The sequence below is a fragment of the Mastacembelus armatus genome, chromosome 14 (genome assembly GCF_900324485.2).
Source record: "Mastacembelus armatus chromosome 14, fMasArm1.2, whole genome shotgun sequence".
Classification (NCBI taxonomy): domain Eukaryota; kingdom Metazoa; phylum Chordata; class Actinopteri; order Synbranchiformes; family Mastacembelidae; genus Mastacembelus; species Mastacembelus armatus.
This window is the reverse complement of record NC_046646.1, coordinates 18,680,933-18,708,499: the sequence shown is the minus strand read 5'-3', so window position 1 is coordinate 18,708,499 and position 27,567 is coordinate 18,680,933. Positions and strand designations below refer to the sequence as shown.

Genomic DNA, 27,567 nt, shown 5'->3' with positions numbered 1-27,567 from the left:
GTGTGTGGGATTTTAAACCGCTGCAGAGGTCACATCAGTGATACAGGCACATACAGACACACATTCAAACTTGAAGGCCCTTACAAAGGCAGCGCCACTGCACCTATTGTGACTTTGATCGGTCACGTGGGTTCAGGCCTGCAGGGAGTGTAAGTGATTCAAATGTGACAACACAGCAGCTGCAGATCTTGCTGCAGCATTTGCATCTTTAAGTGTAAAACACCCATAGGAAATGAATGGTGGGTGTGTGTCATCTCCAAGGCAAGAGCGTGGAAAATAGAGCATGGCTCTCATTGGTTTTTTTGCTCAGAATGGCCTAAAGGATTTGTGTGCAAACTTTGGTCCATTTCTGACAAACTAAATGTGTCTTTCTCAATACAAATTTATGCAAATATTCACATTGTTATATAGGGGGCGCTATAGGGCCTACAGTGATTTTGTTCAATCACCTGGACTCAGGCCCCCGGGGTCTACAATTCATCAATTGGTCCGATTCCAATCCGACCATGCGTGTGAGAGTTATTACAAGTTGAAGAACTGGCGGCGAGCCAAAAACCTGGGCCAACTTGCAGCGCCCGCCAAAGGAAAACCGCAATACTTATTCAAAGAATTTGGATAACTTTTGCAGCCCCATGGGTCTAGGTGACGCCGGCCAAAGATGAGCTCGATCGGTCAAAAGCCCAAGGAGGAGTTCGAAAGAATACGAGGTGAGCAAAATCAACGAACTCAATGACCTCGAGATAAACTCCCAGCTGGTGGACTTGCTGTCGATCACATGACCTGGACACGATAAGCTTTCTTGCTTGGCCTATCATGAAGAATAAACATGCCAAAGCTGGTGACTGTACAATGAAAAAAGTGTCACATGACCTCCCATAGGCCCAATGTATCTCGACCTCTGTCGGGGGCGCCGCAGAGCCATTCTTTTGAGGTCGTTTATGAAACCCATAAAATATCAAATTTTCACGCGATTGTGAGTGGGGTGCAAAGTTTGGTGAGTTTTCACACACGTTCAGGGGGTCAAATTTGAGGGAGTTTCGGAACGTGAAGAATAATAAAAAAAAAAAAAAAATAATAATCCTAACGATTTCCAGGCCCACGGCCGCGCGACAGCGACACACTATACATTTTCGGAAAGGTCTAACGCCCAGTAACGTCATGGTGGGGTGTGGGGAGACGGTAGAGGAAGCCAGAAACCGCCCCCCCGCTTATTCGTCCCTTGCCCGTTGAGCGATTATAATAGTCCCTGCGCTTGGACCCCTGGTCCTTGCTCGGGCCTAATAATCCTAACGATTTCCAGGCCCACGGCCGCGCGGCAGCGACACACTATACATTTTCGGAAAGGTCTAACGCCCAGTAACGTCATGGTGGGGTGTGGGGAGACGGTAGAGGAAGCCAGAAACCGCCCCCCCCGCTTATTCGTCCCTTGCCCGTTGAGCGATTATAATAGTCCCTGCGCTTGGACCCCTGGTCCTTGCTCGGGCCTAATAAATATAGCCGCAAGCGGCGATGATCGGCCCTCGCCTCGAGCGGACCGCCTCCCCCCGGCGCGGCGCCCCCGCGAGCGAACCGCGTCCCCCAGCGAGCCGCGTCCACGAACGAACCGCCTCCCCCAGCGAACGGCCTCCCCGAACGAAACGCCTCCCCCGGCCCGCCGCCCCCGCGAGCGACCCGCGGCCTAAGCCGAGCTCAAACCGCGCAGCCGACCTGAAACAGCAGCAGTTGAAAGCACAGTTGCACATTTCCAGACGTACCGAGACACAGAGGTGAGGTGTGTGGGATTTTAACCGCTGCAGAGGTCACATCAGTGATACAGGCACATACAGACACACATTCAAACTTGATTGCCCTTACAAAGGCAGCCTATTGTGACTTTGATCGGTCACGTGGGTCCAGGTCTGCGGGGAGTGTAATTGATTCAAATGTGACAACACAGCATCAGAGCCCATCTCCTGAGCCTGGGCTTGTCAGAGGTTTTCTTCCGTTAAAGGGAATTTTTCCTCTATTTTGTCAAGAGGTTTTCTTCCGTTAAAGGGAGTTTTTCCTCTACTTTGTCAGAGGTTTTCTTCCGTTAAAGGGAGTTTTTCCTCTACTTTGTCAGAGGTTTTCTTCCGTTAAAGGGAGTTTTTCCTCTACTTTGTCAGAGGTTTTCTTCCATTAAGGGGAGTTTTTCCTCTACACCAATAGTCAGTCCTCAAGGAATGAATTGGTTGCTTTAGTTTCTGTATTTTGTACATAATGAAGTTGACTTAATGAAATAGTTGAAATTGTTGTGGACTCTGTCATTTACAGTGTTTTTCTTTGTCTTGTTGAGGCATATAGTGCCCATCTCCTGAGCCTGGGTTTCTCAGAGATTTTCTTCTGTAAAAGGGAGTTTTTCCTCTACACCAGTAGTCTCTGCTTAAGGAATAAATGAGTTACTTTTGTTTCTGTATTTTGTACATAATAAAGTTGAGTTAGTGAAACAGTTGAACTTGTTGTGGAGTCTGTCATTTTTAACATGAAATCATTTTGATATTTTACAATGTTGCATATTGGCCGTATTGCCTTCTACTGTGTCACTTTAAGTCACAGGATGCAGAGGCCACAGTTCAGATGAAAAAGTCAAATGTTTCACCTCATCACAGTGAAAAGAGTCTTGTCTCTTATAAAACCACAAGATTTATTTAATACCAAGACCAAACTGTGATTCTGAGTGGCCAATGGCTGATTTCAGAAGGCATGGGTCCGATTGGCTTTTATGATTAGGATGCCCTAAAGGATGTCTGTGCCAAATTTGGTCCATTTCTGACAAAGTAAGTGGAAGTACACAACATGTGCATCTTTTGGTTTAAAACTCCCTTTGCTTTTATGATTAGGATGCCCTAAAGGATGTCTGTGCCAAATTTGGTCCATTTCTGACAAAGTAAGTGGAAGTACACAACATGTGCATCTTTTGGTTTAAAACTCCCTTTGAAAAGCAATGCTGGATGTCACAGAAAGAATGTGGTACATAGAGCTCTGCTGCCATCTTTTGGCAAAACCGAGACGTGCTCCCAAACACACTGCAGTCAAAAGTCTGTTTTCAAAACCACTACAAGACACTTACAGAGACTCTGACATTTGCAACAGTTTGTAAACACACATTCCAGATGTCTGAGACACAAAAACACACTGAACACATATTAGACATTAACAGAATAAGTATCCAGGTCACAGTACAAATGAAAAGCTCACATTTCACAACATCACAGTGAAAAGAGTGTGTCTCTCAGAAACACAAGATTCTTCGAATGCCATAGTCAAACTGTGGATCCACTGGGAGCCTTTTAAGTGGCGGACAATTTGCAACCCGGAAAGGTGAGGTGTGTGGGATTTTACAGCGCAGAGGCAATTACGCCACAGTGATACAGACACTACGACCACTACGACACCACAAAGAAGCAGTCCCTGAGGTGTGTGTGGGGATTTTTAACCGCTGCAGAGGTCACATCAGTGATACAGGCACATACAGACACACATTCAAACTTGAAGGCCCTTACAAAGGCAGCGCCACTGCACCTATTGTGACTTTGATCGGTCACGTGGGTTCAGGCCTGCAGGGAGTGTAAGTGATTCAAATGTGACAACACAGCTGCAGATCTTGCTGCAGCATTTGCATCTTTAAGTGTAAAACCCATAGGAAATGAATGGTGGGTGTGTGTCATCTCCAAGGCAAGAGCGTGGAAAATAGAGCATGGCTCTCATTGGCTTTTTTGCTCAGAATGCCCTAAAGGATTTGTGTGCAAACTTTGGTCCATTTCTGACAAACTAAATGTGTCTTTCTCAATACAAATTTATGCAAATATTCACATTGTTATATAGGGGGCGCTATAGGGCCTACAGTGATTTTGTTCAATCACCTGGACTCAGGCCCCCGGGGTCTACAATTCATCAATTGGTCCGATTCCAATCCGACCATGCGTGTGAGAGTTATTACAAGTTGAAGAACTGGCGGCGAGCCAAAAGCCTAGGCCAAATTGCAGCGCTCGCCAAAGGAAAACCGTAATACTTATTCAAAAAATTTGGATAACTTTTGCAGCCCCATGGGTCTAGGTGACGCCGGCCAAAGATGAGCTCGATCGGTCAAAAGCCCAAGGAGGAGTTCGAAAGAATACGAGGTGAGCAAAATCTACGAACTCAGTGACCTCGATATAAACTCCCAGCTGGTGGACTTCCTGTCAGTCATACGACCTGGACACGATAAGCTTTCTTGCTTGGCCTATCATGAAGAATAAACATGCCAAAGCTGGTGACTGTACGATGAAAAAAGTGTCACATGACCTCCCATAGGCCCAATGTATTTTGACCTTTGTCGGGGGCGGTGAAGAGCCATTCTTTTGAGGTCGTTCATGAAACCCATAAAATATCAAATTTTCACGCGATTGTGAGTGGGGTGCAAATTTTGGTGAGTTTTCACACACGTTCAGGGGGTCAAATTTGAGGTTGAATCGGTAAAAATAGAATAATAAAAAAAAAAAAAAAAATAATAATCCTAACGATTTCCAGGCCCACGGCCGCGCGGCAGCGACACACTATACATTTTCGGAAACGTCTAACGCCCAGTAACGTCATGGTGGGGTGCGGGGAGACAGAAAATGATGCCAGAAACCGCCCCCCCCGCTTATTCGTCCCTTGCCCATTCAGCGATTATAATAGTCCCTGCGCTGGGACCTTGGTCCTTGCTCGGGCCTAAATATAGCCGCAAGCGGCGATGATCGGCCCTCGCCTCGAGCGGACCGCCTCCCCCGGCGCGCCGCCCCCCGCGAGCGAACCGCGTCCCCCAGCGAGCCGCGTCCACGAAGGAACCGCCTCCCCCAGCGAACGGCCTCCCCGAACGAAACGCCTCCCCAAACGCCCCCGCACTCCGAATCGACCGTCCCCCAAAAATCGGCGGCCCCCCCAAAACCCCTCCCCCGAGGAGACCGCACCTCCCCAAGTGGACCATGTCATTCAGTGGACCCCCACGGAGGTCTGTGTCAAATTTGGTACAGTTCTGACAAAGTAAGTGCAAGTACATAGGGGGCGCCATCCGGCCCCCCCACAGCCCCCCCAAATAGACCAAGTGCTTCAGTGGACCCCCACGGAGGTCTGTGCCAAATTTGATACAGTTCTGACAAAGTAAGTGCAACTGCATAGGGGGCGCTATCCGCCCCCCCCACACTCCCCCCCAAGTAGACCATGTGCTTTACTGGACCTCCACGGATGTCTGTGCCAAATCTGGTAGCGTTCTGACAAAAGCTGGACAAAGAAAGTGCAACTGCATAGGGGCCGCTATCCGCCCCCCCCCACACCCCCCCAAGTAGACCACGTCCTTTACTGGATCCCCACGGAGGTCTGTGCCAAATCTGGTACCGTTCTGACAAAAGCTGGACATTTTGCAAAATTCCCATAGGAAACGAATGGCGAGATCCGGTCACCGCCAAGGCAACCACATGCAAAATAGGGCACGGGTCCGATCGGCTTTTAGGATCAGGACGCCCTAAAGGACGTGTGTGCCAAATCTGGTACAATTCTGACAAAGTAAATGGTTTGGTTTGAATGGCAATTTTCAAATCGTTATACAGGGGGCGCTATAGGGCCAGTTTCGATTTAGTTTAATCAGATGGGTCCAGGGCGGCGGGGACTACAATTCATCAATTGGTCCGATTCCAATCCGACCATGCGTGTGAGAGTTATTACACGTTGAAGAACTGGCGGCGAGCCAAAAGCCTAGGCCAAATTGCCGCGCCCGCCAAAGGAAAACCGTAATACTTATTCAAAGAATTTGGATAACTTTTGCAGCCCCATGGGTCTAGGTGACGCCGGCCAAAGATGAGCTCGATCGGTCAAAAGCCCAAGGAGGAGTTCGAAAGAATACGAGGTGAGCAAAATCAACGAACTCAATGACCTCCAGATAAACCCCCAGCTGGTGGACTTCCTGTCGGTCACACGACCTGGACACGATAAGCTTTCTTGCTTGGCCTGACATGAAGAATAAACATGCCAAAGCCGGTGACTGTACTATGAAAAAAGTGTCACATGACCTCCCATAGGCCCAATGTATCTCGATCTCTGTCGGGGGCGCCGCAGAGCCATTCTTTTGAGGTCGTTTATGAAACCCATAAAATATCAAATTTTCACACGATTGTGAGTGGGGTGCAAATTTTGGTGAGTTTTCACACACGTTCAGTGGGTCAAATTTGAGGGCGTTTCGGAACGTGAAGAATAATAAAAAAAAAAAAAAAAAAAAAAAAATAATAATCCTAACGATTTCCAGGCCCACGGCCGCGCGACAGCGATACACTATACATTTTCTGAAAGGTCTAACGCCCAGTAACGTCATGGTGGGGTGTGGGGAGACGGTAGAGGAAGCCAGAAACCGCCCCCCCCGCTTATTCGTCCCTTGCCCGTTGAGCGATTATAATAGTCCCTGCGCTTGGACCCCTGGTCCTTGCTCGGGCCTAATAATCCTAACGATTTCCAGGCCCACGGCCGCGCGGCAGCGACACACTATACATTTTCGGAAACGTCTAACGCCCAGTAACGTCATGGTGGGGTGCGGGGAGACAGAAAATGATGCCAGAAACCGCCCCCCCCGCTTATTCGTCCCTTGCCCATTCAGCGATTATAATAGTCCCTGCGCTGGGACCTTGGTCCCTGCTCGGGCCTAATAATCCTAGCAGTTTCCAGGCCCACGGCCGCGCGACAGCGACACACTATACATTTTCGGAAACGTCTAACGCCCAGTAACGTCATGGTGGGGTGCGGGGAGACAGAAAACGATGCCAGACACCGCCCCCCCCGCTTATTCGTCCCTTGCCCATTCAGCGATTATAATAGTCCCTGCGCTTGGACCTCGGTCCTTGCTCGGGCCTAATAATAACAAATTGACATTGATTTACCTTTGGGTTTAGAACGGAAAAAAATGTTAAGGGAAAAATATCCTGTAGTTAGTATCTTATCCTGCAGAACGTCCTCCAAAATGTTGTTCATGCAGTTGTCTCCATCACAGTTGCGACAGGTTGGTCTGTTTTTGTCTGTAGATTAGATTAACCTTTATTGCGTCAGTACAGACTAAAAGAGGGGATTTAGAGAGGGAATCTAGGTCAGTGTGAAATATAATAAAGTGCAAGAAGGCAGTGAAATTATAGCACATTGATATTTCCCTTATTAACACAGCCAAGACATAATAATCTCTTTACCTATGTTGCCGATGATGGTGTTGGCTCTGATCAGATTTGAGTTTGGCTGTTCGTTTTTCATTTCCACCCAGTTACTATGACTGTAGAAATCCTTCACATTTAAAGAAAGAAGGCAAAGACATTAATACCAAGATCACATTTTTAACAACAGCTCTACAGGTAAATTCATTTCAAAGCATTAAAATTGTCAAATAATAATAACAGAAATCAGCCTACCTGTAAAGTGTGCAATATTTTTCCCAGTTGTTCTCGCCCTGCGGCAAGCTTCCCTTGCTTGATACTGGCCTTGACAGATGATAATCCTTTTACAATGACATCCCTTCCTTCTGTAAAAGTCTCATCATCAAAGTGGTGCTTGGCAGACCAGAAAAAAAATATGTCCACCATGTTGTTTTTTTCTCTTATCAAGCGGATGGTTTTGTGGAAAGTCTTGGATGATTTTTTTGTCCCACAGGCAAGAGCAACAGACTCGGCAGTAAAAGGCGGTGGCTACACACACACACACACACACACACACACACACACACACACACACACACACTTTTATTGCCGTGTGACATCACATGTATTGATATTTTATTTATTGAAAATATCAGCACTAGTCATTTGAAATAAGTAGCAAGCATAACTTGGTTCTTACAGGAAACTTGAAGTCTTTGCCTTCAGCCATGGCCAGAGCCCGGCACACCTGTGTTGTCATGTTTAAGATCGCATTCTCAGTGATCTGCTGGTGAGTCACAGAGTTGCCCCATAACTTAAACCCATGGGCTCCAGTCTGCAGAAGCAGGAGGCACAGCACAGCCAGCCCAGACATCATTACACAGCCTGTGACAAAAAGATTGAAATCACAGATAATTTTAACATACAGCAGTAACTTCTGACCTTGTCAAAAGCTGTTAAATGTATTCAAAATAACAGCTGACAAAACTGTTAAAGAAACAACTCAACATCACTCATTGTCATGGCTTTGGTGACTGCAGTCAGTCATGCTGTGTTTCTGGTTATGCTCCAGAAAATGGTTCCAGATAAAGAAAAATTCCTCAATCAGAGATCTTTAACTGGCACCAGCTGATGTGTTAAATCGTGACATTTACCAAGTGACTCAGATTCAGTTTCTCTGCAAATACTTTAATTTCCCCTGGGTTTCAGCACCTGCACCTCAGAACAGGCTGCGAGGGCAAAATAGATACACACAAGTGATTGTTCGTAGTCATGCCTTTGAACAACATCTAAAAATTCTTTCATTTTCATTTCTCATTGACAGCTATTACATAAAAAACCTGTTGTTGCAGTTACAGTAAAGGTTACGTGGCAGCAGTTGATGGTATGTCCTGCAGTACAGTAAAAAGACAAGCAGGCCACTACTTCCACTCCAGGGCTTGAAAGATATTTTACAATTGTAGAATTAGATACAATTGTATCTAATTTTAGATATTTAGAATTTAAAATGGTTTTATTGTTGGAATATTTGTGGAGCTAATTCATCTAAAAAAATAAAACCTTTATTTAACCACATAAAAAGATTCCATTAAGGTTAAGAAACTACTGTGGAAAAACATAGGAGAAGCAAATTTAATCAATCTAGAATATTTTGTAGTAAAATATCTTAAGACCTGTCTGACAAGGATCTTTAACAGATTCTGGGCATTACTGGATTTTTTAAGAGCTGTTACTAAAATCAGTGTTGGAAAATATTTTAAATCACAGTTTAGTACATGAATCAACATTATTTCAGAGATTAACACCTAAAGAATAGACTTGATTTGATCTTGAGGACCAATCTTCAACTTTCTGCTAACAGACACCAGCAAGTGACACTAGTCATCTACCAACACTATGAAACAAACTTGAATTGTAGTTATTCATAAACTACAGGAATCAATCTTTTTTCCATATGCATCTACAATTACCTTTATTCCGTTTCCTTCTTAAATTACTCTTAAATGTCAAATAAACCATTTTTTCTGCATAAAGATGTAAAATTCATGACATTACAGCTCATTAAAAATATTACATGTCATTAAATATAAAGATATTTAATGAGCAAACCACAGAAAAGAAAATATGGAAAAAATAGCAGTGTATGTGGCTACATGAGTAGCAAAATTCTGATGTCTGCATTAGACATTACTTTCTATATAATTATGAGAATTATATTATGAGTCTAATTATGAATATTGTACCTGAGGTCTTGACGCTGTCCAACAGACTTGGTCATTCTTGCATCGACACCTGCTTCAAGGTGCTCCATCAATAGGGCGGGATTGTGCAGGACTTGTTCTTCCTGTTGTGTCACTATGCTTTAAATTAAAAAAAAAAAAAAATGTCAGTAGGATGGTATTTTCCTTCTGTTAATAAAGACAGTGGAGATCTTTCACATCAAGATTTAGGTTTTACTTTATGTCAGAGTCATTGTTAAATGCATATTGATCTCAGACATAAATCTGTATTTTCCAGAATAACTAGTAAAACACTGTAATAATCAGTAATTCTGTATTGAATTCCAGTTTCAGCCGTGATACAACTTTACATTGTTACTGTGTGAATGTCGAACGTTTTTTTTTTTTTTTTTTTTAATTTTTTCAAATGGCTGCTGTAAACACACACGTAGACATTTTTGTGTGGGAGTGAATGATAGAAAACATTGTGCGTCATGAATATTTTTCTACTCTTTAAAGTTACTTTTGGAAGAAGCAAAGCACAGAATTCTTTGTTGTGCCTGTGGATTATTTTTCATAATCATGACTACATTACTTTTCACGCCAGGGTGATGTATTCATATAGCACCTTTTTGAGAACAGATGTCACAAAGTGCTTCATAAGACAACACAATACAAGAATCAAATAAAAGCCAGAGATCAAAACCCAGATACAGTGTTCAGTCATATCAGAAACAGCATCGAGATCCAGTACACAGAACGATCTCCTGTACCACCTGGCATCTTATAAATGATACCACAGGTTGACTGGCAGCAACTGATATTAATCATAGACACCTTGAAGCTACTCTGGTTATAAACAAGTAAAGGCAACAATAAAAGCTTATGTGCTGATAGAGTTAGTGAGCCTGTTAAATTCTCCCAATTTATGAAGTTATTCCAACTATAGACAGTTTCTCTGTAAACGCTTCATTTTCTCTATGGTTTCTGCACATGTACACTGTGTAGGAGAGAGCCATTTACAGAGGTGGAAGTACATTAACTCAAAATTCTTTCAGTTTAATTTCTCATGATGACAAATTGAGTGAAAAACTTGTTTTTGCAGTTACAGTATAGGCTGCCTGTGTCGCAGAACAATAGAAGGACTGACAGTAGGTAGTTCTACTTCAAGTACTGTACATATTTACAAGAAAGGTTATCTTTAGAAATATATCATTTTAAATGGTCTTATTTAATTATAAACAATAGCTCAAACCTTTTCTCTCAAAAGTTCTGTTCATGTATAGTTTTCAAAAGTCTCATGCAATTCAAATGAAAAAGAGGAAAACTGGCTTTTACATTGGTTCTAAAATCCTCTTAAAGTTAAAGAGAAGTTTTGTAAATAATGCCACTGTAAGCCAAACATGCACATGTTGCATTACTAAATAAATAGCAGTCAGGAACCTTCAGCATAATGAAAGTCTCCTGAATTCACAAATGTTTTCTCATTGCCTCTCTGACCTTGTCTTCATTTATCCGACCTAAACTGGAGGGAACATGTGATACTGGTGTAGGAGCCCTGTAGGTCTTATGTTTCACTGCTCTATTAACAGTCCTAAAGGTATTCAGATGTAAACTGGGAAAAGGAAAGATATGAAACAAAGTTAAAGACTATAATTAATATCAAAGGGACTGATTTCTCAGGCTTATGTTTACTCAGTCTGTGCTTGTGCTTATGGTAAATGATTTATGGAGAGAGAGGAGAAAGGGCAGGGGTAGAGGAACAACAGGAGCTGACAGAGAATAGCTGAAGGGAGCAAGTTCTTGTTTTGTGAGGATTTTTCTTTACTGTTATCAAACTAGAGTAAGAAGCGAACTATTCTTCAACAACTTTGTAAAATATGGGGGTCAGATTTTACTGAGGAAATTACAGCAAAACCTCTCAGAGCAAACACTGGATATTTTGTTCAACGACACTTTCTTTTACTTACCAATGGCATCATTTGCATGGGATTACTTGTTGTGTTTGTTCCCATCCCTGTTATTTTTTCTGCTGCGTCTGGGCCTCCGCTGGCACAGCGTGCGTTACTGGACAAGGCTGGCTGTCAGGGCTGCAGGCTGGAGACTATGGGTCATTGTTTGTCTGATCCTGGAGATGCCACTAGACAGGAATACAAGGACTTGGAACAAGGAGCCTGAATCACCAGGGCCAGATATTTTGTCTGGGTCAGGTCAGACTTCTGATGGGCTCAGGCTCATCTGCAAACCCACAGCACTGGCCAAATATCTGCTGCAGCACTGGGGCTGTCTGGCCATGCCGAGACTGGCCGCCTGGCCTAAGGGAGACCCCCACCTCCAGACTCTGTCCAGCTTGCTAAGTGGACAAGTGGACACAGTACAGTTCACTAGAGATAATCTGTTACTGAGAGACGGTGGAGTTGTAGCTCTGGACTGGGCTGTGGGGACAAGACTGTGTGAGGCGATCAGGAGGAAGGAGCATCAGTCCGGGGGAAAGGTGCTGGGCTGCTTCACCTTGACCCCTCCTGTCCTCCTCCTCATCCCTCAGTCCTGGGGAGGGATGACACCCCACCTAAAAATGCTGTGCCACCAAGCCATGGATCAGGGCTTTTATGTAGTGGTGTTTCACCCTCGAGGCACAGCAGGGTGTCCACTGACCACTACACGAATGACTGAGTTTGGTGACCCAGCTGATCTTGAACAGGTATAAAAAAATGAATTTTCAGCCATTTACTGAATGCAAAGTGTTGACATTTTTCGGTGTAGATGAAAATTTAAAGGGTCACCAAAGTAAGAAGAATTCATCCACTGGGGACCATGAATGAAATAAAAATTAAAGCAACATAGTAGTTTCTCTCCATTTTCAGGCGGTGGCTTACATCCACAGACGCCACCCATCTTCTATGCTGGTTGCAGTGAGTGAGGGTTCAGGCTCTGGTGTCCTTCTTTCCTACCTGGGTGAGTGTGGCTCAAGTACACACCTGACAGCAGCTGCAGCCATCTCACCTGTGCTTCTGGGCCAACTATGGTTTGAAACAGCCATGCCTCCTGTTTATCGCTGGGGGGCGCTGTTTCACCGGAAACTGCAGCTCAGTAGGTGAGAGAAATAAACGTATTAACAGAAGTTATAACACTTATACGAATGCAATATTGGACATAATTTTGTGTATTTTGCTTGGCTTGACGGTAAGGTTTCAGAGCTCCTTCAGAGCAGTGCTGGATGTGGATCGGGTGCTGAGCTGTTCCTCCCTCAGAGATTTTGAGGAAACTCTTTTCTGTGCTTCAGCTCAGCAGAAAGCTTCTCAGCCTCCAAAAAGTTCTCTCCACTCTGAACAAAACTCAGGAGCTCATTCCCCGTGGGGCCTGGCACCTTCAGTGGCCTGGGCTCTGGGTCAGAGGGCTTACCCAGCGAAGGACTGGGACAGCTACTGGGACAGGAATGAACCACTGAGAGATGCAGATGAAGTGGCAGTGCCAGTGCTCTGTATCTGCAGCCGTGACGACCCTCTCCTCCCTCCTGCTTCTACTTTGCCTCTTACGCTTTTCCAGAACAATCCTTATTTCCTTCTGGTGTTGACAGACAGAGGAGGCCACTGTGGATTCACTCTGGAGGGCTGTGGTGAGACAGAAGGGGTGAGCAGTGAAAATGAGGAAAGGAAGAAAGGGACCTGGAGTCATGCTGTAGTTCTGGAGTACTTCAGGGTAGTGACCGATTTCCTAAAAAGGGAGGAGGGGGGTGCAGCAAGCTGTGATGATCCACTGGGAGTACCTAGTCAGGCTTGGCAGAGGAACAGGACCAGCACCACGGTACCTTCTCGCAGGAGGAGACCCATCATGACGAGGAAATCGAGACCACAAGAAGCTGAACAGAGCAGTGTGACTGCAGAGGAAGGGAACTTCACTTGGAAGAGGTCCTATACACGCTGAGTGGGAACAGATACAGGATGAGATCTGCAGAGAAAGATTCACTGACTTTGACAATATTTGGATTTTTCATTCAAGTCACAACTATAGCTGGAGTTTTAAGATGATAAAAGCACATTCTTTGAAGGGAATGAACAAAAATAGAGGCAGTGGAAACTACATTTTTTGAGTTCAGAAAATAAAAACATATCTATTAGTTGTTAATTTGTAAAACTGGTAAAGTTGATGAAGACATGAAATTCCAAAAATAATTCCATGAAAGTATTTTTATGAAAGGATCATTGCTTCATTTTTAAATCAGTGTGTACTTGAAGTGTTACTTAAAGCAACAGGATTCCAGGTCATGTAGTTCCCAGCTCCTTTAAGACAAACCTCTGAGCAGAGTACAAAAAGAGAGGCAATTCAAATTAAACAAGTCCAACACACATCTTGATTGGGCTGGTCTATAAACAAAACTGTAGTACTGTATCAATTAAATTATCTATTAGAATATCTCAGGAAACCCTAAAGAATTCAAATTTTTAGGCAAAATTTAGGAGCTTTGAAAGTGTGAAATCCTCAGACACAAAACGTCATGCGACAAAGAAATATTAAAATTACTTTATTACAGATGATTCTTTATCCAGTAGCCCTCTTCCAACAAAAAATAGTAATTACAAACAAAATATTACATTTATCCCCTAAACTTTGTTTCTGAATTTCTTTTATACATTTTAAATCACTTTGTCATCTGTAAGGAATAACTTTTCTGTCTGCTATGCGACATTCAACTTTTTGCACAATCTATACAATTTAATACAATTTAATACAGGTCTCTGGACCAGGGAGAATAAAACAACACGATCCACCAAATGACAGGAGAGATAAAAGGAATACTGATAAACAGACTGTACAGAGACATAACCCTGCCTCCCGCCAGCTCTCAGTCAATGGCAGCCGACCCTCGGGACACTGAGGGGGATCACAGTAGACTCTTTAATCTGGTCAATCACTTGTGCAATCAGTGGTCAGAGTGACCAAGGTCTAAAGCTAGACTCTGCCCAACTGCCTCGAGAAAAAAGACCAAAAAAATAAGGGAGTTCTAGTAAACTCAAGAGATCTAAAAAAAATTTTAAAAAAAATGTGGGCCTCTGCGCACATCACCTGGAAAATAAAATAGCCTTTAAAAAGAACTAAAACAATACATAATGGGAATAAAAGTTGATAAAAGATGTTAAGTACAATGGCAGAGATACAGGGCAACCACATTTTGGGGTTTCCTGTTAAAAGAACTGAGCCAAGAAAAACATTAGGATTATGAGTTGGGAGTGCAGGGTGATGAGATTAAAAAAAGGCAAATATATTAAGTGCATTGTGAAAATGCATTGTGTATAACCAGAACAAAAGAGGTCGCATGTTTCATAAATCTGAAATAAAAATCCAAATAATATCAGTGGATTCCACAACACCTAAGAGCAAACCTTCACAGATCTCAAACAGATACATTTTCACTGTTATGTGCAAGAATTTGGATATAATTTCAGGTTGTGCAGTGCACTAAATACTGTTTCTGCAGACAAGTGTTTAAAAATTCAGCAGTTTTGCAGATTTAATAGATTAAATCTGCAGATTCAATAGCAGATTTACAGTTCTTTCTCTTGATGGACTGTCTTCTAAACTGGGTTTTGTATTATAAGTAAAATGCAGCCAATACTAAAGCAAAGGCCACACCTAACTAGATTTCAAATTACGGTATTTACAACATCATCCTCATTTAGAATTAAACAAAATGTCGCCACTCAATGCAATCTGACCTACAGTTGTGTTGTTATCAGTCACAACAGAATATCTGTAACAAGTTTCAGAACTTGCAACTGCAAGTAAGACAGGGAAAAGCCAGTGGCTGTAAAATATATGAACACCACTGGTGTAAAATGTCACTGTGTCCGCATCACAAGTTAATTTGTCTCTGATTTGTCAATTAGATTTCCATATTTTTAAATTCAAAATATACAATATTAACAGGTTTCCTGTACATTCCACCTCTGAAAATCATATAATGCACAACCTCTGCATTTCACAATAAGACTTCCACCTTTAATCTCCATTTCTCTACAATCCTTCTTTTTTAAAAGATTTATATAATACTACATATATATTATATATTTTCTTCTCTTCTTTCAATTGAAGAGCTCTTCTCAAAAAAATCCAAGAGAGGGTGAAGACCACACCAGGCTCAGGAGGGGAGGAAACAGAGGTAGAGGGAAGCAAGGAGTTCAGTGGTCAGAAAATGATATCAGGGTCACCAGGGGTGAGACAGAGCGGGGTGTCAGACTGGGGAAGGTTGTAGGGGCATGGCAGCGGAGATCACAGCATCATCACTCATCCACCCACTGAGACACTCAGCAGTCACCAACCAGGAGAGGGCAAGTGAAGGTCCTCCTCACACTCCATGTTCATTCATAGTAAGAGTTTTTTCTTTTTTTTTTTTTTGTAATGTCAAAAACAACACACTGGGACATTTCTACACCCAAAGAGTGAGTGGCCCTGAAACTACTTTTTTTTTTTTTTTTTTTTTTAACTAAAATTTACCTGTTGCCGTTTGCTCATCTACAGCCAATTGATCTAATAACTGCTAAGTCAGTTATATTTTTTAACACTTTCAACGTCAACTTTTATGTCCCAATCCCTCTTGTACAAAACTGGACACTGTACATGCATTCATAAGCCAAGTAGCCATAGTATTTGACTGAGGGAGGGGGTTGAGGGAACAAAAGATAACATATCTATGTGTGTGTACAAATATGTCTAATTAACACAGAGTGTGGGTGAAGGCCTGTGCCAAAGTGCAAGTCATTGTCAAGTTACGACACCCTGTGGTGACGCTCTACTTGAGTGTTCTTGAGGTAGGCTAACAGGCATATTTGAATTTGTCAGAAAAAGCTGTTTGAACTGCATAGTGCTTCACTAAGACAGTGCCAAATTAGACCAGGAAATGACTGCAAACAAGTGAAGAGTCAACACCAGCTTTGAAACTATTCAAGTAGAGGTTTGGTGCTGCTGAAAACCCATACCTGTCATCAGGGTTGTCGGCTGCGGTAGCTATCTCTCAGACTGGCCGTCCACTAGGCAGGTGTGAGTGAAGGGCAGAGGCCTGTGGAAACCCAGGAGCTGATCCAATAAGGCTGACCATGCATGAGCAATGACTGCTTCTCTCCTCTAATCTGGCAACACATGCATCCAATAGGCCATGTAGTATTAGCTTAACTTCCACTGACATCTCTGGCACAATCACATTAAATACATCACAACAGGTTGGCATGAACACTTATATTGACAAATCTGTACTCTTACCTTTGGCATGTGCTCACAGTACACAATAACCCCTGTCCTCGGTGGCACTGAAGACTGAGAGCATGCACTTTTTCATTTCAATCAATAACGGCACAAGGTGATATCACAGATTTCCTCCCTGGTTGAGGATAAGCTTCTCCTCTCAGCCACTTACGCAGGAGTGAAACACTGTATACTTTTAGCTAACCAGCAGCTGTCCCTGCACTACTACTATGGAGTCAGAGATACCCATTACTACTCACTTACATTAACCCTTTTTCTCTTTTAATTTTCCTATTAGTCACTTGAAAATTTCTGTTCTTCAAACTTCAATCCTACATCAGACCCTTACATTAGCACCTGCCATCTCATTGACCATAAACAAAAAACTAAAACTTTTTATCAGACTGATGTCTGCGTAAATCTTGAAAAAAGCTGTGCCCCAATTGTACATTTCCTGATAGCACACCTCACAGTCCTATCACAACATCTGAAAACATTGGATTTATCTAAAAAGCATACTGCAAACAAAAAAGTCAACTCCATAGTAGATAATATTAATATACTACTTTGGTTCTGTGGCAACAGACTAACATGGCATAAAAAATAAAACACACATAAAAAGCACTGTAGACTACAGTAAAAGTGACACTATTGCACTGTGGCATACTGTACACAGCCTTTGACCATCTTGGACTTTTCTTTAGACTTTTGGGTTTCCACAGGCCGCTGCTAGCAGTACACTGATGTCTGACTGTGCAGTGTATCAGATGTACTGTGAGAAATACATGTTGCGTTTGTGGTGCATGCATGGTGTGTATGTGTGTATGTAGTGTTATGTCGGAACACAAGAATTTAAGACAATTATTGTGTCGCTTGTGTGTTGTCTGGTGTGTGTGTTCTAGGTGTAGGACAGGTGGGAGCCATTGGATATCTGAGAGGTGATGCTGGCGCTCCTGCTCATGCCCTGTTCACTCCTCCCCCCTGATGACGTCCTCCTCATAGCTTGTGGGCTGTTCCTCACCCCTCCCATACCACCTCCACTCCCCCTCTGACTCCCTCCTCCAGGGTGGTGGAGGCTCCAGGGTGGCGGCCCCCCAGCCAGCATTGGGTGACCCCAGGGCTGCTGTGAACTGGAGCCGCCCTGGTGGTGATGACCATGGTGACCGCCTCCTCCACCTCCTCCAGGCCAGTGGCCTCCTCCCTGAGCACCCTGGGCACCTCCCCCTCCTCCTGCCCCTCCCCCTCCCCAGCCTCCCTGAGAATCGGGAGCTAAGTTGGTGAGCACCATGTTGCTGAAGCCCAGCCGCATGGACTCCGAGTCAAAAGCCTCAATCTCTCGGGCCTGGCGCTCCAGCAGCGAGCGGATTCGCTCTAGGCGCTCGTTCTGTAGGGCAAGCATTTCCTCCTCAATCTGTGGGGAAAAACACAGTAACACCATCAATGTATAACACGTGATGACAAGGTCAATTTTCTTAGCTAAGAGAACAAGCATTACCCACTGCAATAGATTCCTTATAATAAAATGTAATAACATTTATGGTTATAAATATAATGGAAAACAAATATAGAATTAAAATAAAATAATAACACAACACAAAGCCAGCAAATCCCAGAGCCTCTCATACCTTCTGCTCCAGCAGAGCCCTCCGCAGAGACACCCTCTGCTCCAGTTCCCTCCTCTCTTTGTCATGCTGGGCGTCTGTTTGCATCTTGATCTTGCTCTGGTACGCGTTGAGCAGCTCCAGCTCCTGCTGCAGTTGCATCCTCAGAACCTGACACTCCCCCTCTTGAGCTTCATCTAACCGCAGCTGAGGCCAAACAAGTGAAAGATAAAGAGACATAAACAGAATATTCATAATTTTTAGGTCTTCTGATGTTTTTTGGCCTAATGTCAGACAAACAACATTTTTAAGAAAATATCTCTCAGGAAGCCATAAACACAGAAATCAATTCTCAAAACCAACAAAACCACTTGACACTAAAATATTAGTAATTTAGGTGCAGGATTAAACAGCATTGAGAAGGTACCTATTGATAAATAAAATAAGAAAAATTTGCCCCAGTTCAGGAATATATAATAATAATACAATACAAAGCCCAGCCATCATCTAAAGACGAATTACTAATTGATGACATTTTATATTAAATCTTTTAGCTGGTCTTGCCAGGTACTCACAGCTTGCGTGGAGAGCATTTCATTGATGGAGTGGTCGTACTGCTCAGCCAGGATAGCCAGCTTCCTGGTCTGCTCCTCCTTCAGCCTCTTGAGCACAGCCTTGTGGTCACACTTGGGTGTAGTCTCCAGCAGATGGTTCCTGAGGGCCTTGTACTGCCTGGTCTGAGTTTTACAAGTTTCTTGGAACTGCTTCTTAATCTGAAGCTCCTTAGACTGACAACGGAAATGAAAAGAGTAAGGGTAAGGTGCTGTAAGTGAGCGAGTGAGTATGGTTTGTTACAGAACAGAATGGAGGGGGGGGGGACTCTCAGTCTATGTACCTTAAGGCTCTTGGGCTGCTGTCGGACTTCCATGACATGCTTGCGCCTCAGCTCCCGCTCCCTTCTCTTATTGTATTCCAGCTGGTTGGTGAGCTCTGTCTGGTGCTGGGTCCGGATCAGTTCTGCCCGTGCCTTCTGGATCGTCCCCAGGTGTCTGAACTCCAGCTCCTGCATCGACTCGTGATGCCTGAGCAGCATGGCATGTTCCAGATCCTTTTGTGTCTGCCGTTTGTTCAGCTCCTGAAAAAGAAGAGAAGACAAAGGTTGAGAGTGGTCAAAATAGTAAGAGTGAGGAATGTGGGCATGTTCTCTTGGTGTGTTTAAGTACCTCTCTGGCTAGATCCTGCTCCACATTGTGTCTGGCAATGAGGATCCTGCGCTTGAACCGTCGACACTCCAGCTCCAGGTACTGCCTCTGTCTCCTCAGCAGGTTGGCCTCCTCCTCCGCCTGGGAAATGACACATTATGGCATTACAGTAACATACTGTATACCTCGAACTTCAATGCTACTGAATGGAGCCTCGCAAACTCTCAAGAACACTTGGTAAATCAAGTTTTAAGTACAGATAAGCTAAGCAGGATCAGAACTGGTTAGTTCATGGATGGGGGACAAGTTTCATTAACATTGACTTGATCAGCTGGTGTGTGTAAAACCATCACTTGCAAGTGTACATTATATTATTTGAGAAATCCTCACCTGGAAGTGCTGGATGTTCTCTTTCTGCTTGGAAAGCCACTCCTGCTTCTCTTTCTTGGGAGTTGACTGGTTCTCACTGAGTTCCTGTGACAAATGTAACAAACACAGCTGTAATTTTGATTTATTTCAGTGGGGTAGGTTAATTGTTATTATTGGGATTTATTGATTTCATATTTAGCAAGCTGACCTCTATAAATACATATGCTGAAGTAGCTATTAGCTTTAGCAAATCAGTTAAAGCTCTTGATTTAATATGGCTGTGACTACGCAGAGCTGAGAGAGGTGCAGTGTATGGAAAGACATTTGGTAAACATTAGCATCCCCATTGTTAGCCAGATGTCTGGTGTCAATAATTCCACCAACTAGAACTGAAGAGACAGTTAACTGGATAATGTATTGAATTTTTCATGCAGAAATGCCAAAAACTGGTTGTAGCCACTCAGCTTTGAGAATTTTATACTTTTCTGTTATATCCTTTGTTGTAATAGGCTAAATATCTGTAATAATTATGCAATAATGATATAAGTGAGTGTAACCAAATCACCAAACACCAAAACAATTAAAAATATATATGCACATACATATACAGTACAGGAAGAAGTAAGGAAGAAACAGTTCCATTTTGTTTGACATTTTGAAGCCTTTCATGTATCCCCATCCTTTACTGTAACTTCACACCATCATGCAAAGAAGTCCATGTATGTTTAGTTGATTTGTAGGCTGCAAAAAATAAAATAATTTAATAATTTGTGAGTGATGTTTGGGGTTGAAGGGGTTACCTCTTTGAGCTGCTCCTTGCGTAGTTTGTATTCTCGCTTCTGTGACTCCAGGAAGCTGCTGAGCTCTTTCTTCTGCTGCACCTGAATATGCTGCTGGAACTTCTTCTCATCGTTGGCAAATGTCTTCAGCTAAACCAAACACGAAAATTGAGTGAAAGACAAAAAGGAATTTGCTTCAGTTGAAGGAACATGCTTTTGAATTAATTACTATGTGTATTTTTGCTGATGCTGCTTATCCACATACATCTTTCTCTAGGGCTGCCTGGTGTTTTTTGAGCAGCTTCTCCATCTCTTGGGTGAAGTTGTTTCTCTGACTCTCCAACTCTTTGTCCAGCCTCAGCCTGTGTTCATCCATCTCCCCTTTCAACTTGTTCTCCAGGGCCATCAGGTGCTTCTGGTGTTGCCGTCTCATTCGTTTGTATCCTGACATTTGCTCCCGCAGCTCAGAGTCCTGTTCATGTTCCTGCATCTCACGGGTCACCTGCAAGATGTGGATGCAGCGGAGTCCATTGTGACTCATTAGTTTAACTCAGGTGTGTAGGAGTAACAGTAAAGTTAAATGCAGAATACTTCTTTCACAGTCTTTTGGTCAAACAGAAAGCACAAAATATATGACCGTTTGGCCACTGATAAACAAACTTAGTAAGTGACACAGGTGGAGTAGGTGTATACTCACTAGTGAAGCTGTGCGTATGGTTGCAAAGTGCTCTCTGTTGCGGTAGTGCTTCCTCGGAGCCTGAGCTGCTGTTGGCTGAGGCTCAGAGGGTTGACTGGTGGCTCCCTGCTCCCCAGAGAAACTCTCTTCCTCTTCCTGAAGACATAAGGCAGCAGCATTAACATATTTCAACAGTACACAAACACTCCACTAACGTCACACAACATTGTGTAACAGTTCCCATCACTAAAATGCAATTTTCCTAATTCACCCTCCTCTCAAACAACATACTTCTGGTCACTTAGGTTCTTTTGTTAAAAAATGAAAAGCATGAACTTGCTCTATGTTTACTGTTTATACATTTTTTTGATGAAGACAAAACAAACAAAAATATGGAGTTGAAAGGGCTGTCCATCCGAAAAATTCGATTTTCATTCAAGCCTCAGAACCAATGGATCCTAAATTTCCCATAACAGCACCCTTCATTGGAGCATCCCTGAATAAAATATTTCCATTGTCACATCCCCTGTTTGCGATGCAGGGTTTGAGCTAAACATTTGTGATGTAACTTAGATAATATTCTCAGACTAGTCAACATTACCTGCAAAATCACAGAAAACATTGTTATAAACTGATCTTCGTGTGTAAAATCTTCCAGAACACTGTAGGTGCCTGTCACTTTACCCACCGGTTTGAGGTGTATGACAGAGCTGTTGGACATGACTGTGTGGTCTCCCTCCATCAGGTCCAGCTCACTGCGGCTGTCCTGGGCTGCTTCATTCAGACTGTTGACAGAGCTGCTCTGAGAGCTGGCGCTGATAGACATGCTCGGGATAGACTGATTACTGCCAACACTGTTCACCGTTCCTGTCCGGCCTCCGCCTGGTTCCAGCTCCTGGAGACAGAGCAGGAAAGAGCACAGAGAGAGACAGCAAAGGAGAGAAAAAGAGCCGAAAAGGGAACAGGAGAAAGACCCAACAGACACAGACAGACAAACATGCATACAAACCAATGCATGCTTAGTTATTTTCTCTTCTGCAGAAATCCCATGAAAGAGGCATATGTATTTCTGTGCTCAATACACACACACACACACAAGCTTACAATGTTCCAACACCATTGGTTTAGTTTGATTTTGATATACAAATATCCACACACCTCATCTCCATCCTGGGCTTCTGCTGTGGGTCCGTTGTGAGCCTCCTGAAGGAGGATCTTCTTCATCTTGCGGTACTGCAGGTTGTCCAGCTCTCTCACAGCATCCTTGGTCCTCTGAATAAGATCCATCAACACAGAGTCTGGACGGTCACGCTGCAGAAATGCATGCTGTAGGGGAGGTGTGACAGGAAAGGAAAGACAGTCACAGAAGTACATTTACCTCTACTTCCACTCCTCCAGTGCCTTCCATGTATGAATCCCAATTCCATTAATTGCTTCCATGTTTCCCTTGTTTGTGTCTTTTCACTGCCTCTTAAGTCCCACCCGTGTAAGACGTATAGAAAAAAAGCAAGAACAGAGGAGCTGGGAAACATGTCTGAAAAGACATGAGAAATCATTTCCTCTGATCCTTAATATGAAATGTCCAATCACAAACTGATTTCTGATAAAGGGTCATGTCAATCTGTAACAGACTCCAGTGAAGGATGCACTCGTGTATCCTCAGGTGTAGCTCCTCCAGGCAGCCTCCTTGCTCCTGAGAGCAGAAATAAGAGCTTTGAGATGTCCTTCATCACTGCAGACCGGGACACTTTTGGGTTGACCGAGGACCAATACAATGAGAACAGGGATTCACTCTTCTGCCCAGAATGGTGTTAAATTACCAGGGGTCCAGTGTTAGTTGGGTCCAAATGGGGCTCTATTATCATATTTTTGTCCATTACTGATAAAGGATAAACATCTGTCTCTTTCATTGCAGAGGCTCTTAGACTACTTAGAGTAGAGCAAAAAAAAAAAAAAAAAAAAAAAAACATGAAGCAAGGATTAACTCACTTTTCTTAAGTCAGACCAAACAATAACATTGAAAAGCTTGATTTATACTTTCTGCAACAGTCATGACCATCCACAACGCTCCACTTCCACCTTCAGACATGCTCTCAGAAAATGTAAACATTATGTGTCAACGGTCCATTTTGGAATTTTTTTGGGGCCGAACACAAATGACTAGAAATCCCTGGATGAAGAAGATCTAACTGAGATTTTGTTAAAAAGAACACTGCTGCAATATTTTAGGCAAGGGCAGGTTTGGAGCTTAACATTAAAAAAAGACTATGTCCAGTGCTTTAATACCCCAAGGACAACTTCCATTAGCAACAGTGAGTACATTAGTGGGCTAAGTGACAGATGCTCAGTTACTTAATGATGGATGTAGAGTCACATCTCTATAGTAATTACATTTGTGTTCTTTTTACAAAAGAGAGTAGTGTGTGTGTACATGTTCTGGTTGTGTGTGCATGTGTGTGTGAATCTGGAAGTAGAGGATTAGTGAATCAAAATATAAGCTTATGGGGGTCACGACAGAGAGCAAGCATCAGAGAGAGATTTAGCAAAGGAGGGCTCATCACTCTCCAATCTTAACACACTGACCCTGCTCTGTCTTCCTGTGCAGCAGTGTACAGTATGTTTGTGCACTTACACCCAGCATGTCGTCAGAGTGCGGCCTGTCCTGGGGGATTTTCTGAAGGCAAGAATCAACAAAGTTTCTAAAGTAATCCGACCTGGAGCAAAGATGACAAGACAGAGGGTCAAAATACAAACACCCACACACAGAGTCTTTGCAAAATTTAAATAATTTTAGTTGCACAACCTATAACAGTACATTTGCTATTGTTTAAGAAACTGCACTGCCTCCATATTAATTTCTAGTGTTTACTTTATATCTCTCATTGCTGCAACTATGTGCAGATAGTGAGAAATTGTGTGTATATCTTTACCATTCACTAGATTGCAGTGTGGGGCTCTCATTCTGCGCTATGTGGTATAAGGCACTCATTGCATTCATGTTAAACAAGGGAGGCTTCCTCTCGGCTGGAACAGATGAGAAAACAATCAGTGTATTCATCATTATGTTACAGGTATATTAACATACTGGTACGTAAATGAAGGGTTAAAATTGCATATGGCATTCAAGGCTTTATACAACAGAAAAAACAGGTCTGTTTAATGTTGAGTTGTTAAACATTATTGATTTAGCAAAACCTTTAAAGCAATCCAAATCCATCAAACAAATCTTAATTGAATCAAAGGCAGTGACACTCAATTCTACATGTATAACAGATGGTATTGCCTTATTTTGGTAATGTTTGGATCAGAGATTGTGTATTTAGTACTAAATTTACATAAATTTTATTGCCAAAAAAAACAATTCTTTCTATTGCAGATATATTTTAATAAATACAACAGACGCACACTACCTAATTCTATACAGGTGATCCCCAAAGACCAGACATCCACCTTCCCGTCATACTGGCCCTCGTCCATAGCTAGAATCACCTCCGGGGCCATCCTGGATGAAGATAAATTAAAGTAAATAATATTTTTCAAGACTCATCTAAGTAGTTTCTCAGTATAAACAACAGCAAAATAGCAGCAACGTCCTTATAGGAAATCACTGTTCCCAACAATCACAGAATTTGAATAAATCAGCAGGCAATGCTGTGTGTGAATATGCAAATAGTTTTTACAGCCAAATCCATTTCACAAATCAATGCCTCTTTAAACAGGCACGACATTTGAGACTGGCCATGTACCCATTTAAGGACAAGAACACTTTGGTCAGTGCAACATTTAACACATGCCCAAAAAATACTTCCAGTTCTTTCACTTACCAATATGGCGTTCCCACAAAAGAGTTGGCAGGTGAGGCAATGGAGGCAGAGCCAAAGTCTGCGAGTTTGACCTGCCCAGGCTCAGTCAGCAGGATGTTACCTGCCTTCACATCCCTGACAGAGTAGATCATGTGTGTGAGATATGTGGGGCATGTTGTATATACAAATGCCTCTTTTAACAAAACAAATAAAGTCACAGAAAGAAAAAATAAAATTTGCTCACCTGTGGATCATATTGTGGGAATGAAGATAGGCCAGCCCCTGCAGAGCACCATGTGTAATGGCAGCAATCTCTACTTCCTGTAGAGGTTTTTTATGAACTGAAGAAAAAGAAACATTTTAAGCAGGAATCAATGAAATTTAGAGAAAAAGACATAGTGATGTCCAGTTTTCTTTTGTGTGCTCAGTTATTAGTTCTTTAACTCATCTCATGTGCAAGGGTGACAAACCTCACCTTCTAAGAGATCAGAGGCTGAGCCGAGACAGTACTCCATCACCAACTAGAAACAAGGCACAAAGTCAGGAATAACACTGTACAGACACATATACACTCACAGATACCGCAAAGATAATCTTTTGCTTCTGTGCATATAAACAGTTGCCTTACCCATGCTGTGTGCTCACGGAGGTAACAACCTTTGTATTCTATACTGTTGGGGTGGCGGATCCTCTGGAGAAACTTCACCTCCTTTATTATATCCTGCCATTTCTGTCAGAAAGAAGAAAACTAGCAATGCATTGCTTGGCTTTATGCACTAGAGGTGACTGTATGTGTGTGTCTGTGTGTGTGCAGAAGGCTGTCTATCAGTGCAGCTCAGTAAAGTGGTTTCCTCCACAGATTATTTGTAATCTGATTACAGCTAATCTGAAATCATGTGTCTGTGTCTGGGGTGACAACAGTGAAAGTGAGAGTACAGGAGTAACCTTGTTGAGACTGAAAGGTTCTGCAATGTTAAAATCACAATTATCACTGACACATGAAACATTTAGTCTACTATAGTTATATGGCTCTGCGCTACCTAAAATTACTACTTTATTTGCAAGGTAGTACACTTCAGGGCAATTTTGGGAGCACAGGAACAGGCTCCTATTTTAAATAAGACTGTCATGTTTGGATACTTTACGACACCAATAATTAATAATGTTATCAGTATTGATGACTTGTTACATGAGATATATATCAAAGTCTTGTATTGTAAGACTAAGAATTATCAGCTACATTGATCGTGAGGTACAGAAGTCATGGTGAAATACATTTATACAACAAATGAAGTTATTATGATCATTTTAATGATTAAAAATGCCACTTGTAGCTACAATGTTGCTGATAGAAAGTAGTTAAACATGAAAACGGCTCATATTTCACACAGTAAACCATATTCCACAATGCCACCTGTTTATTGTCAAGTTCTGAACTATAATATCAATATAATAATATAATCAATGCTGTCTTACCTCATTTGACTGTTTGCCACTGTAGGACATCTTTTTAATTGCCACCACCTCATTTGTGCGCACATCCCGTGCCTAAGAACATAGTGTATACTGTCAGTACAGTATTCAGCCACAACATACAGGACAACTAAATATGGACATTTTCTCACATTAAGAATGTGGTTCTTCAAAAACTTTCTTTTTTTTTTTTTTTTACCACAATGCATGCAGTGTTCAAGAACAGAAGTTAGATCAAGGTTAGGGTGAGTCACATCACTCTTGGTGCTACTAAACTCCATCATGGGCTGCTTAAATAAACTGTTGCTGATTCTACTGTGGTTTCCCTTCTGTAACTGTGAAACAAACTCTGGCACATTGATGTACTGAAACAAAACATACGATATATTTGATTCAGCTGCTCGCTTTTAAGTGGCAAGTTCAGCCTTGGGTTACTCTATTATTTACAGACAGGAACACAGCAGCTGATCAAACAGAGACAAATCAGGATCACAAAATTGATTACTTAAACTCCAGCAAGGGAGTATGAAGAATTGGTATTTAATGAACTAATCTGACTGAGAACTGACAGATTTCCTGTATTTAACAAAGGGTATGCTTTACTACCATCTACTGCCCACAGAAAGGTCCAGGTGTATTTCTTTTTTTCTATGAATCAGTGTGAAGGTGTAGTTGCCGTACAAAGTAGACTGCGCCAAAGCTGCCATGGCCAATCTCACGAAGGTCTGAGAAAAGCTTCTCCGGGTCTTCTTTGAAGAAAAGCTCAGCCACTTCCGGATCCTTCAGGCTCCCTGCCCTTACAGAGGAGGGCATCCTGGTTTATGTAGTCCCTTGTCACCCAGGGGATGGGACTATCTGGGTGCGGAGCTATGACAAATCAGCTGAAGATTCATCTGCAGTAATGGCTGGGCCTAGAGAACCAGTACATGGGCTCCTAGATGGACAGTAGAGATGAGGGGAAGCAGAGACAAAGAGAGAGAGACAGACCTGTTAGCTAGGACTAAATAAAATGCTCACAGCCTGCAGACTATGAAGAAAAGTTTAAAGAAACCAGCGAGAAACTTTCA

General features: G+C 42.7%; 2 protein-coding genes and 1 pseudogene across 2 annotated transcripts; 1 reads left to right on the top strand and 2 right to left on the bottom strand.

The window, feature by feature from the left end:
- Positions 1-9,492, bottom strand: part of LOC113142725 (von Willebrand factor A domain-containing protein 7-like) — a 113,464-nt pseudogene extending 103,972 nt beyond the window's left edge.
- A 1,803-nt stretch (positions 9,493-11,295) lies between these two features.
- Positions 11,296-13,319, top strand: LOC113143329 (protein ABHD15). Its single transcript, XM_026328886.1, has 3 exons — positions 11,296-12,062; positions 12,226-12,455; positions 12,550-13,319. The coding sequence occupies exons 1-3, from the start codon at positions 11,334-11,336 to the stop codon at positions 13,283-13,285; spliced, it is 1,695 nt and encodes a 564-aa protein (XP_026184671.1). The 5' UTR covers positions 11,296-11,333; the 3' UTR covers positions 13,286-13,319.
- Positions 13,320-13,867: 548 nt separating this feature from the next.
- On the bottom strand, positions 13,868-27,335 carry LOC113143239 (serine/threonine-protein kinase TAO1-like). The gene is made up of 20 exons (XM_026328752.2): positions 27,182-27,335; positions 26,504-26,575; positions 25,656-25,757; positions 25,503-25,548; positions 25,272-25,368; positions 25,049-25,162; positions 24,635-24,726; positions 24,155-24,248; positions 23,857-23,938; positions 22,383-22,550; positions 21,913-22,119; positions 21,246-21,380; positions 20,814-21,050; positions 20,570-20,698; positions 19,791-19,874; positions 19,422-19,541; positions 19,094-19,333; positions 18,774-18,986; positions 18,223-18,405; positions 13,868-18,008 (listed from the first exon to the last, which is right to left on the bottom strand). Exons 1-20 carry the CDS (start codon positions 27,311-27,313, stop codon positions 17,496-17,498), a joined length of 3,060 nt encoding a protein of 1,019 aa, XP_026184537.1. The 5' UTR covers positions 27,314-27,335; the 3' UTR covers positions 13,868-17,495.
- Positions 27,336-27,567: the final 232 nt, after the last annotated feature.

Excerpts from the sequence above, each read along its gene's own strand:
- LOC113143239 (XM_026328752.2), bottom strand. The coding sequence starts at position 27,313 with ATGCCCTCCTCTGTAAGGGCAGGGAGCCTGAAGGATCCGGAAGTGGCT. Across the intron at positions 23,939-24,154 it reads ACACTGCAATCTAGTGAATG|GTCGGATTACTTTAGAAACT; the intron begins GTAAAGATATAC and ends TCTTTGCTCCAG. Across the intron at positions 20,699-20,813 it reads AGGCAGCCCTAGAGAAAGAT|CTGAAGACATTTGCCAACGA; the intron begins GTATGTGGATAA and ends TGTTTGGTTTAG.
- LOC113143329 (XM_026328886.1), top strand. The coding sequence starts at position 11,334 with ATGGCATCATTTGCATGGGATTACTTGTTGTGTTTGTTCCCATCCCTG. Across the intron at positions 12,063-12,225 it reads ACCCAGCTGATCTTGAACAG|GCGGTGGCTTACATCCACAG; the intron begins GTATAAAAAAAT and ends CTCCATTTTCAG. Across the intron at positions 12,456-12,549 it reads CGGAAACTGCAGCTCAGTAG|GTTTCAGAGCTCCTTCAGAG; the intron begins GTGAGAGAAATA and ends CTTGACGGTAAG.